Here is a 12407-nt window from a genome sequence, read left to right on the forward strand (position 1 = left end):
TATCACTGTGGCAGTCAGAGTGATGGCGTTGGGGGCAGGGTGTCTCTTGATTGATGAGGAGCGAGGGACGCACGTGGGGAGGGGGGCAGGGCTTTGTGGAAAGTGGCTGCAGGTGTGTGTGGGATGAGATCATCTCGGGAGCACGTGGACTCGTGATGAGCACGCCGTGATGACTAATTTGACAAACAACAAGATCTATAAAAGGGCCCTCCGCTGACACTGCGGGGGTGTGGATTCCACTGCCTGCCTGCCCGCCTACCTGCCCGCCTGCCTGCCTGCCTACCCGCCTGCCTGCCTGCCCCACCTGCCTGCCCTGCCTTCCTGCCTGCCAGCCTACCTACCTGCCTGCCAGGCTGTGTACCTGCCTGTGCACCTGCCAGGTGAGACTGCCGACGACGGGGAAACTCGTCCACGGCCCGTGGAGCACGTCCCGAAGTGTCGCACCGTTTGCAATCGGAATGGCGCCACATTGCGGGCGAGTTTTTTTTCGTCTTCACGCGAAAGGATTTCGCTCCTTAGCCGCTTCGCCCCGAAGGGAGCGAGCGAGTGGTCAAACTTCCGGCCTTAAAAATATAAATCTGATGAACGTAGGTGGAGTCAATTCTTGACCCGATTTCAGTTCCCTCGCTCACGGCCAACGCCAGTGACGATTATCTGAACCGGTCCTGGGCCTCCCCTAGGTATACTCGGCCTCAAATGAGCACACCTGGTGCGATGGGTAGACCTCGCCACAGGGGAGACAAAGGCGGCCGAGCGTGGCGCCGCTACTCGCTAACGGTACTTGCCTCGACGGTCTAAGGCTTGCACGGGGGACCTTTGTCTTTGTGTGTGCGTGTGCAAGTGTTTCACGGTGGGGAGCATGAAACTCCCCGGCCCATCGCGCTCTTCAGACGATACCGGGGAGACTCATCATCCTCACATGCCCTCACCCCCCTCCACCAGCAGCCACGCTCCATTGAGACTACCGTAGTTTCAAGCATGTAACCCGCAGAAATTCAGATAGCCCGCACCTCCATATACCCCGCATGCATTCATAGATTTAACGTCGTTACCGCAGCTTAATTCCATCGTACCCACCAGAGTGACGGCAGTCGAGTTGGTCACGATCACTGTGGCTAGGAGATGTTAACTCCCTCGCCTGGTACGCAAGCGGTCGTGGGTTCGATCCCGCGTACCACGCGAGGTAATGAACATCTCCCAGCCACCATGGTGGTGATGATGATGATGATGAGCGAGACGTGAAAACTCAAAACATACGGCAGCGGGCATCGTCAGGGTCGAACCCACGACCTCTTGTGTACCAGGCGAGGGAGTTAACATCGTCACCACCGGGCCGCTTCTCTTCTGCGCAGCGCCGCTGACCACGAGGATTTCGATGGATCCCCTGCGACGTGTGGACTGGTTCCCGCTGGGGCTCTGCGCCTTGGCACAGCTGTGGGCAGTCGCCAGCGCCTCCTTGTGGTGACCGCAAGCCGCCGCCACTGCCGCTGTCTTCGTCCTCACTGCTGCGATGAGAGCTCACAAGTTTCGACGTCGATTTGAGCACCCTTCTTACCTTGCCTCTATTTTGCACACTCAATACGGTTGTTGTACGGGATTTTTTTTATCGTGTGCGTGTATATACATCACATATACAGTATCTAGCGCGGTATATTGGGGCACCATGGTGGCTAGGAGATGTTGACGACCTCGGCTGTTATGCAGGAGGTCGTGGGTTCAATCGCGACCTTGACACATGCCGTATATTTGGAGTTGCTATATTTTTCCCCGTGGTCGTCTTAAGAATTTTTATTCCGGGGTCCTCCGATTATTCCCTCCACATTTAGAAGCACGCGTTGAGAGTGTTTGCCTACTGCTGTAAGTGTCAGCGTGATGATCGCCAGGTCGCCGCTGAGGAAAGAGTCACTTGGCTCGGCCGGGGTCTTGCGCGCTAAAAGACAATCGCTTGTTTCCCATCCTGCGCCCATGTAGCGTCCTCCTCCGGCGTGCGGCACGCACACGCACAGTCGGAGACGATGCAGTCGCAGGAGGCACCGTCTCTTATTTCCGTTACACCAACTCCGGCCTCTCTCTCTCGACCACGCTGCCGTACAGCCGCGGCCCAGACACGACCCTGAACCGCGTTGCGTCGACCGAGACGACCAACCGCTGTCCGGCCGCACAATTACCGGTGAAGGCGACAATGAGAAGAAGAGTCCATTCCCAGTACCGGCAGCCCGGAGCGCTCTCACCGCTGCTTTTATATTGCCCCTGGCCCCTGGCCTGGCCTGGCCCCGCCCCTGGCCCTGCCCTGGCCCCGCCCCTGGCCCCACCTCCCTTCTCAAACCAACCAGAGGGTTCCAGGGGCCTCCCTCCCTGTGAGGTCTTCCGTGACCCTTGCCCCGGTTCCTCCGCCCTGCCGGCACGCAGCGGCCGTGTGTAGACTCTCGACGGCGTGAGTGCACTTGCTGTCCACAGCAGTTGCCGCCGCTGGACAGCGGTCGGCGCTGTGTCACTACACAACTTCAGAGAAGAATAACTCGTGTGTGTGTGTGTACATCGTGTAATATTCAAATTTACAAACCTGTAGAAATTCCACAGATATTTGCTCTATTTAACTTTTTATCATGTAGCACTTTTTCAGGAGAGGCCTGGCTATCGCACTTTATAGCTCAAGAAAGTGGCCGATATCATCATCACGTGCTGATTTATAGCAGCAGCCAAATCACTCCAAACGCGTAGAGACGTTGATTCTAAACCAGAGGGACCTGGAGATGAATCCACGCAACCACGGGGAGAGACATGCAAACTCAAAACGTACATGCAGCAGCAGGCATTTTTTAAGGGGTTGGGATCGAACCCACAACTGCCTGCGTACCAGGCGAGGTAGTCAACATCCCCCGGCCACCGTGACTTCCGCCCCCATCCCTCTGCAGGTCGCTCGCACTGTGGGCCCCCAACTTTGACCCCTCCGAGTATCGGCCGCTGTGCATTTGGGTGCCGGGGCTGTCTCCCGCACAGCGCAGAATATGCCTGCGGCACCGGGACCACGTGGCGCACGTGGCCGAGGGCGTCCACCTGGCGCTGTCCGAGTGCCGGCACCAGTTCCAGGGCAAACGGTGGAACTGCACCGTGCCTAGCGCGGAGGACGCACTGGACCTCGTGGCCGAGTCGGGTAAGGGGTCAGAGCGAGCCCGCCACATCCACTCGCACCTAAGGTGCCCGACCGCTTCCCCGAGACACGCACACAGAAGCTTTTTTTGGGGGGGAAAGGGGGTGGGGTCGCCCACCTCCCACCCCTACGCGACTCTGCTTCGGAGTTCCCGCGTTCCTCCTCCAGGGGTTTCCCCCTCCCCTACGCGACTCTGCTTCGCAGAGTTCCCGTCCTCGGGCAGCAGGAGATGTCCGCGGGCGGCCCAAGCGGCCGCCCCGTTATCCCGATGGCAACCGCCTTCGCTCTGGGCCAGTGCCAGGCTGCGGCTCGCTCGCTTCACTGCTCCTGACGCTCCTGGCACGCCTCTTGGGGGTCCCGGACGTCCCACCGGCCCTAGTTCGCTCCCCAGGTCGGCCGCTGTAAAAGCAGCGATCGTAATACCCGTCACCTGATCGTTTCCCTGTCCCGAGATCTATTCCGCGGAGTTGGAGACGGCGCTCGGCTCCTACCCGCGGCGACGATCCCCCTGGTCCCCACTCGTGTCGGTCCTTGAGGGTGGGAGCTCTCCCCAGCCGCTCGTGCTGCTGCCGCTTCTGAGCTGCGCGCCCCCACGCCGCCGATTCGGGGGCTCTCCTTTCGCAGGGCCGCGGAGCCCATTGTTCGGTCCCCGGGCAAATCCCGTGAGAGGGGTCTGTCTCTAAATAGGCGACGTTTTCCCTACCACCTGCTTGGCGTGTTCTCCCCCAAAACCCCTTCCCACACCGGTCTGGCCGCACCGTCTCCAGCTGACGGGGCGGGCTTCACGCACGACGCCCCCCTGGGAGTCTCCCCAGGCTCGCGCGAGGCCGCGTTCGTCTCCGCCGTCACCGCTGCCGGAGTGGCCCACGTGGTGGCGCGCGCCTGCCGCCAGGGGGCCCTGCAGGGTGCTTGCTCCTGGGTCGTTCCCCACGCCATGAAGCTACCGCCGGATGCTCGGCGGGGCGGCTCCGGAGACGACGTCGAATACGGATACCAATTCGCCAAGTGGTTCGTGGATGCGGGCGATCACAATCGTGGCAGCGGGCAAGGAGGGGAGTCTTTGGCGATGAATTTGCACAACAACGAGGCCGGCCGGCTGGTGAGTGGGTGAACGGGTGGGTTGTGCATGTGTGTGTATTGTCATTAAAAAAACAAATGTAATGGAAAAAAGTTATTTTATGCGATCAATGCAAATTAGGTTCGGCTTTGTCGGCTCGGGTTGTATTACCAATCGTGATTGATGCAATGATTCTCGCTTTAACTTTCACCGGTTATATTCTTGGTTCTTTCGGTGAAGTCATGTAGAAGGGAAACAATAAAATAATAAAAAAATAAAAATATGAACATTAAAATTCTCACGACGTTTCGACTGCAACACAAACAATCATCATCAAAATTTGAAGAAAAAAACACAACTTTTTTCAAATTTTCTTGCTGTGGTTTTCACACCTGATGATTGCTTGTGTTGCAGTCGAAACATCGTGAGAATTGAATTGGCTTATATATTTATTTATTATTTCATTTTTCCCTTCTACGTGACTTTACCGAAAAAACCAAGAATATGAATCCCTGCAATCACGAAAGCTTTAAATCAAAATTTTACCGGTTTATGTTTCAAGTACAATAACGTCTGGTCGCAGGATACAGTTCTTACATTTAAGATTATTGTTATGCATGAATCTTGATTTGAAGCTTTCGCGACTGCAGGAATCCACACCCCTTTGGGTTCTTTCGGTAAAGTCATCACGGAGGTAGAAAAAATAAAACGTCCACGCTGCTTTGATCGCAACACCACAAAGCGGTCGTCTTTAGGGCGAAAAAGCATACCCCAGCAGTTGAACTGCTGGAGCAGCGAGAGAGCCGTTACACACAGCAAGAGGTGATGTTTGTGGCGAAGGGCACGCTGGGTCTGAGCTGGAAAGGAATTCCATCCCCGGACGCAGGCACAGGTGCCGTCGTGACGTCACCGCCACTTGTTAGCGAACGGCGGTTGGTAGTGGCGATTATGATGGTGGCGGTGAGTGTGGTGGTGGTGGTGGTGGTGACGATGATGACGGTGGTGGTGGTGGTGCTGCAGGCGGTGTACAATCTGGCGTACATGGGCTGCAAGTGCCACGTGTTATTTGGCACCTGCATGCTGAAAATCTGCTGGCAGCAGCTCGCCGACTTTCGCAGCGTTGGGAACTTTCTGAAGGTGAGCTCACGGCTGCAGGTGATGAGACTGCACCCAGAGGAGGTGAGTGTGGGGTGGGAGTGACGAGGATGAAGCCTTCTAGATTTGAAGTTTCATGACCGCAAGGATATTTCGGTAAAGTCACGGAGGTAAAGAAAATAAAAAATAAAAATATTTAAAAAATCACGACGTTTCGATTGCAACACAAGCAATCGTCATCAGGTGTGACAACCACAGCAAGAAATTTTGCTGAAGTGGGAAAGAAGCCGGAGTCAAGGGGTTTATACTGGGCATGGTGGGGGTGGGGGAACCATCACGTCACCATACATAGCAGGCGTTACCAAAAAGATTTCCAAAATCTTAAAAACAAGCACAAGATCCAGGTCCGATTCAGTACAGTACACAACCCCTGATCTAATCCCATCTGTGAAGGATGTCATTCCTGACATGCAATACCCTGGAGTTTACAAACTGAGTTGCATTTGTTTCGATTGTTACATTGGGGAAATGAAATGTCATGTCTCAGACCGTATCCGCGAGATTTGAAATACGGCAGGACTAAATTTTCCGCCGTGGCTGATCACTGCTACAACGCCGTGGGCTCCCATGATATTGTTTTCTCCGAGACCAAAGTGCTCTGCAAGCCGTCTGGCTACCATCAAAGATTTGTTCATGAAGCCATCCAGATATACAAACACAGACATAACTTCAACCCAGAGGACAGATACAAACTGAGCAATCATTAAAATGTGTTATTAACCAAGTAAAATTGAACAGTTCATAGTTGTTCCCTCTTATTTACCGGATACTAGTTTATTTTACAGAGTTAATTACATCGTCAGCGCTTGGCAGTGCGGCTATTTTGTTGCGAGTGCCACCATCCGTGTTGGCGGCAATCGTTGTAGATGCGTGGCTCTCTCCCCACTGGCCCCTCTTCCTGCACCTACAGCCCCGCCCACTCCCCCCCCCCCTACCATGGCCAGTATAAACCCCTTGACTCCGGTTTCTCTCCCACTTCAGTAAAATGTTCTTGCTGTGGTTGTCACACCTGATGATGATTGCTTGTGTTGCAATCGAAACGTCGTGATTACAATTTTTTATCTTTTATTTTCTTTACCTACGTGACTTTACCGAAAGAACCAAGAGTGAGGATGAATCCATAGGAGGGTTACAGACGGGGGTGGGGGGTGGGGGAGGGGGGGGGTCCCTCACAGCTAAGGGAGCTCCCCGCATTCACTCAACAACCACCACATCCCCTGATGACGACGATTATGGTTGCCGCAGGAAAAGTACGACAGAAGTTCCGCCGTGCAGCTGGTAAGCCACAACGGTGGGGGCAGTGCCGGAGGCGCCAACGGCGGCAGGGGCGGCGCCGCCCGCTGGCCCCGCCGGCGTCTGGAGGCGGTGAACGAGCGGTTGACGGCGCCCACGGCGAGCGACCTGGTTCACGTGAACGCCAGCCCGGAGTATTGCGAGCGCGACGAGACTCACGGCGTCCCCGGCACGGTGGGGCCGCAGTACAGCATCACCTCGGAGGGGGCCACCGAGGGACGCTCCGTCACGTGCTGTGACAGAGGATACGACACCTCTCAAGGTGCACACCTCACCCCACCCACCCCCCCTCCCCTCCCCGAAAATAAACTAAAACTATTCATTAAAAAGCGGCAACTATTTCATATTACATAAAATCCGTGATCTAATCCCATCTGTGAAGGATGTCATTCCTGACCTGCAATGCCCTGGAGTCTACAAACGAAGTTGCACATGTGGTGATTGTTACGTTGGGTAAACGAAACATCACGTCTCTGACCAGATCCGCGAGCACAAGGCAGATCTGAAACGCTCCAAACATACAACAGCGGTCATTGTCAGAGTTGGGATTGAACCCACGACCCCTGCATATCAGGCGAGATAGTTAACATCTACTAGCCACCGTGATGATGATGAGACGCAGACTCCAAATATGCAGCAGCAGGGGCAGGCATCGAACCCACAACCTCTGATGTCTCTCTCTACATGTGTGTCACATTTCAGTGAAAGGACATTTTCGGAATTTTTCTAATCTGGTATCGAGCAAAAATGTACAACTCAAACGTAGCAGCATTTATTGTTGAAATTACGGACGGCCGAAACACGGAATTGGGAGCCCGCGATCTGAAACGGAGTCAGCCATTTTGATTCCGCTCAGCCACTCGGCTTTCCACAAATAAACCACGGTAAAAAAAATGATCTCGTCCAGGAGCGTGAACCGTTGGAACAAACTCCGGTCATCTTGGTAGCAACGGCTTTTTGGCTCGGCCATCGAACAAAGGCGGTGGTCACTGCATCATTGCGCAGCGCTCTCGGATGTGCTTCTGTGGCCGTCTGGAATGCTCTTCCGATATTAGAAGGCGCTTAGATTTAAAGCTCTTCTTTAGAAGCACTTTTAGTGTTTGCCCTTCCCCCGCACCTCCTGAGCATGGTTAGCTACGTACGGTGTGAAGAAGTTCAGCACGCACACTATACACTGCAATGCACGACTACACATCACACACTATACCAGTGGTTCTTAACCTTGTTGGAGGTACCAAACCCCACCAGTTTCATATGCGCATTCACCGAACCCCTCTTTAGTGAAAAATAAAATGTGATTTTTTTCAAATTCAAGACATAGATATATTTTTTACTGGTACACAAAATGAGCCGTGCATGAACATTACCTTGTTCAAAGAATAAAACCAACACAATGCATAAACTCACAACAAATTACATACCTGGAAATCAATGTGACTTCTGCTGTTGCCTTTGAGAGATCAGTTCAGATATGCGTGGCTTCACCTTGGCAAGTGCCACTCTCATGTCATTTTCACAGCAAAGTCTGTTCCTTTTCTTCGTTTTTATGTCCAGCATCCTCGAAAAGGATTGCTCACAAAGATATGTTGTAACAAATGGTATAAAAAATCCAGGGCTTTCTTAGCAATAACTGGATACTTGTTCATTTGTCGACACCAAAACGTTGAGAGCGTTGTTGTTCTGAAGAGTTGCTGTTGAACCTGGCTCTGCTGAATTTCAATGATTTCGTCGAGGAATTCATCATTGACATCTGCTGTTTCAACAGCAAACGTGAACGGCTGTCTCACCCATGCTGGATATGACTCTCTTGTAGGGAAATATCCGTCGAGAGACTTTGCAAGCTCATCTAAGTGCGTGGCAATTGTTTGCTTCAGTTCCGTGGATACAGAAATATCTCCGATTCCAGACACATCTTCGATCTTACTTGCACAGTCGTCCAGAAGCGGGAAGTTTGCGAAGTTATTGTTCTATGTTCGTCGTTTCCATAACGGTAGCTTTTTTTGAAAAGCCTTCAGGTGTTCTTCCGCTTCCATGATATTGACTCCACCACCCTGCATCTGCTGATTGAGATGATTGAGAGCTGCGAATATATCAGCCATGTACGCTAAAATGAGAATGAACTCAGGATTTTTGAAGCAATCTGCATGGCAGTGTTGGTGCTCTTGCAAAAACAGGGCTAATTCCACACGCATGGCAAAAACACGATTCAGCACCTGTCCCCGGGATAACCACCGAATATTAGAATGGAGCAGAAGTACCTCAAATTCAGAGCCCATTTCTTTACACAGCTCACTGAAGATGCGGTGCCTCAGAGCACTTTTTCGCACATAGTTCACACATTCCACCACAGTTTTTAATACTTCTGCCATTTTTGGAGGTAAGTTTTTTGTTGCCAACGCATGCCTGTGCAGAATACAATGCGTCACAATGATGTGTGGTGCATCGGCCTTTACTAGCGCACCAAAACCAGACTTTCTTCCCAGCATGACTGGAGCTCCGTCCGTACAAACTGCAGAAACCATATCCCATGAAAGATTGTTGTCTCTGAAGAAGTCATCCACAAGCTTCTTCACATCGGCTGCCTTCGTTGTTGTTGTAAGAGGCTTACAAAATAAAAACTCTTCTTTAATCATGTCGTCTTTCACATAGCGTACAAAAACAGCAAGCTGGCTTAGATCAGAAACGTCTGTGGTTTCGTCGAGTTGAAGGCTGAATTTTGCCGGGCTTGAAATCAGATCCGCGACTACTTGAGCCAAGATGTCTTTACTCATGTCTTCTATTCTGTCACTGATGGTGTCATTTGAAAGGGGAATTTGGGATAATTTACCTTCGGCCGCTGTTCCGAGTATCAGATTCGCCATCTTTAATGCAGCTGGTTTCACAAGTGTTTCACCAATGGTGTGTGGCTTGCCCTGCTTTGCGATCAGGTAAGCAACTTCGTACGATGCTGTCAGGATCGGTTTGTTAACAGGTACAAATCCAAGAGCAGGCAGAGAGGCCCTTTCATCGAATCTGGCTCTCTTCACCCTGAATTCAGCAAGTGTTGTGTTCTTGTATTCCCCGTCTCCATGCAGCTTCAAGAAGTGTTCCTTTAGTTTTGCCGGTGCAAGACTAGAGTTGCTCAACTTGGCGTTGCAAATCATGCAGATAGGACGCTCACTCCCATCACGTTCCGTGATACATGAGAATCCATGTTGTACATATTCGTCCGACCACTTCTTTTGCCCGACATAGTTAGTATGGATAAAATATTAAAGAAATCACACGATGTACGACAACAACAGTCACATGTTGACTACTGAGTACGCACTAAATTCCCCGCAGCGCTGATTGGCCAAGCAGTGTTGCATGATCATCTGCAGCCAGTGATGGCCAAGCGGGCCGTGTGTGTCATCACAAATTTACACAATAATTCAAGTGTGTCCGGACCTCCGTGGCGGGGGCTCTGCCGAACCCCTGAGATCGACTCACCGAACCCCTGGGGTTCGATCGAACCCAGGTTAAGAACCACTGCACTATACACTACGCTGCATGCTACACTATACAACTATACACCAATCTACACTATTCTACACTACTGTAATGTCCCTCGGAAAACTTGCCTTTGTTCTTTTTTTTATTAGGGCGCATCGTGCAGATAACATACTTTCATATCCTACGGTACTTCGCTATGACCAGCATATACAGCGCTTGGGCTAGGATAGAAACAAATACTTGGGCTAGGATAGAAACAAAAACTTGGGCTAGGACAGCCACCCAAGCAACGCCGGCACGGAGACGGCGGCGTCAACGGCGATCGCAAGATTGCGATGAAAAAAATCTCGCGGTCAAAAAAAATATCTCGCGGTCAAAACGACGACGCTTCTCGCGTTCGTTTCGCACTCTCGCCCCGTGCTGTTCCCCCCCCCCCCCTAGTCACGGTGGAGAAGCAATGCGGATGCAAGGAACAACTCCACTGGAACGTCGATTGCGAGCTGTGCCCATGGACCGATCAATTCTTGTGCAAGTAGCCTCAAGCCGCAGCCTAGGGGTGGCCTCGGCTGAAATCGGACTCCATCTGGTTTCAGCCCCAGGTCCTGCGGGTGTTTGGTGACCCCCACGAAGTTTGTTTGGGGCACCACGGCATCCAGCATGCCCATCGCTACGAGCCGCGTCACACTATACATTACACTACTACAAACGCTACACGTTGATACGCTACACTTCACTACCCTACTATACACTTGTCAACATCCGCACATGGTGAATTTCCACAATGCAGAAGCACCGTTGTTTTTGACCGTCACCACTTGAATGCGGTTAGTGACTAAGTGGCCTTGTTGTTCCTTTTAACTCCGTTCTTGTTAACGCCGCGTTTTGCCAAATGTTAGAAACATTCACTCGGCACACTGAGGGTTCACAGTGCGGTTCGGTGACCCCTACAAAGTTGTTTAGGGAGCCGCCCCTGCAGCATCCGTCATACCCTTCACTGAGCCGCGTTGCACTGTATACACTTCACGCTACACTTGTAGACAACCTTGCCTATAAAAGTAATTTTCTGTGTGTCTATCTGTGTGTGTGGACGTCGGGGATGCGTTCCTGAGTATCGAAACGGCGTTATACCGAAGCGATTGATAGTGTGATGGTGGTGGTGGTAGTGGTAGTAGTAGGTGGTGGTGGTAGTGGTGGTAGTAGTAAGTGGTGATGGTGGTAGTAGGTGGTGGTGGTGGAGGCGAAGGGGCTGAGAGGCGATGGATAACGAGAGAGGACGAACGGTGATGCTGTCAGCGACGTGAGTGTGGGGGTTGAGGCGACGCAAATCGGGTGGCGAGGTTAATAAAGTGACCACGTAATTTGCGAAGCGACGTTAAATCAGAGTATCACTGTAATTTCTGTGCGTTTTGGATCTCGATTAAGTCGGCTGTAGTGTTCATGATGGCGTATAGTGGTGCACTAGTTCTGCATTGATTGCAAATGATAACCAAGGGGGGGGGGGGGGGAGAGTGGGCGTCATGATGGATACCGTAACGCTCTCCAGCAACGCCTTATCCCACTGGAACAGTTTCATTATCGATAAACTAGAATCGCGCAACATTCACGAGTTTCCCCTCCATCTGTCCACACGCGCAGGGGCGGAGCCATGATTTTGACTTTGGGGGGTTGCTGACTTCAACATTCTGCGATATCCAGTTTATGTTTTCCAATGGGCGCCACAAATGTATGAAACACATTTTATTGGATTTGAACGCGGAGTTTATTATTAGGTCGGAGCCGCTGACGTGGCCGATAAGTTCGAAAGGCTGCCGCTCAAGCAGCCTGCAGGGCAGCACACAGGGTGGCAGCACAAGGTGGCAGCCTGCAGGGCAGCACGAGGTGGTAGCCTGCAGGGCAGCACTAGGTGGCAGCCTGCAGGGCAGCACAAGATGGCAGCACAAGGTGGCAGCCTGCAGCATTTTGCAGCAGCCAGATATCGGGTTATCCCGATTACCGACTTTCCCAAAATTTCAGGGGGGGCTAAGCCCCCCCCCAGCCCCCCCCCCCTGTGGCTCTGCCCCTGCACGCGCGTGATGCCTCCCCAAATCGGTACATCAGATGACAGCAAAAATAACAACTGGGTGCGGAGTGTAAATGATGATAATTTAATTATCCAGGAAGTTACACAGAATGAGCAATGCCTGAATCCTTACCCTTGGGGTTCCTCTAGAAATGGCAAAAAGCCACTGAGAGTGGCCACGTGGAGGAGAGGCTGCTACTCTGTACAGAGCTGGACCG

At 52.3% G+C, this 12407-nt stretch overlaps 1 protein-coding gene across 1 annotated transcript; it reads left to right on the forward strand.

Moving 5' to 3' along the window:
- Positions 1-201: 201 nt before the first annotated feature.
- On the forward strand, positions 202-11204 carry LOC142922068 (protein Wnt-5b-like). Its single transcript, XM_076063207.1, has 7 exons — positions 202-380; positions 1353-1461; positions 2916-3154; positions 3919-4250; positions 5229-5345; positions 6609-6918; positions 10572-11204. The coding sequence occupies exons 2-7, from the start codon at positions 1376-1378 to the stop codon at positions 10664-10666; spliced, it is 1179 nt and encodes a 392-aa protein (XP_075919322.1). The 5' UTR covers positions 202-380; positions 1353-1375; the 3' UTR covers positions 10667-11204.
- Positions 11205-12407: the final 1203 nt, after the last annotated feature.

Source organism: Petromyzon marinus, unplaced genomic scaffold (genome assembly GCF_048934315.1).
Source record: "Petromyzon marinus isolate PM22_M1 ecotype Great Lakes invasive population unplaced genomic scaffold, UKy_Petmar_22M1.pri1.0 PM_G_Scaffold_91, whole genome shotgun sequence".
NCBI classification, from domain to species: Eukaryota; Metazoa; Chordata; class Hyperoartia; order Petromyzontiformes; family Petromyzontidae; genus Petromyzon; species Petromyzon marinus.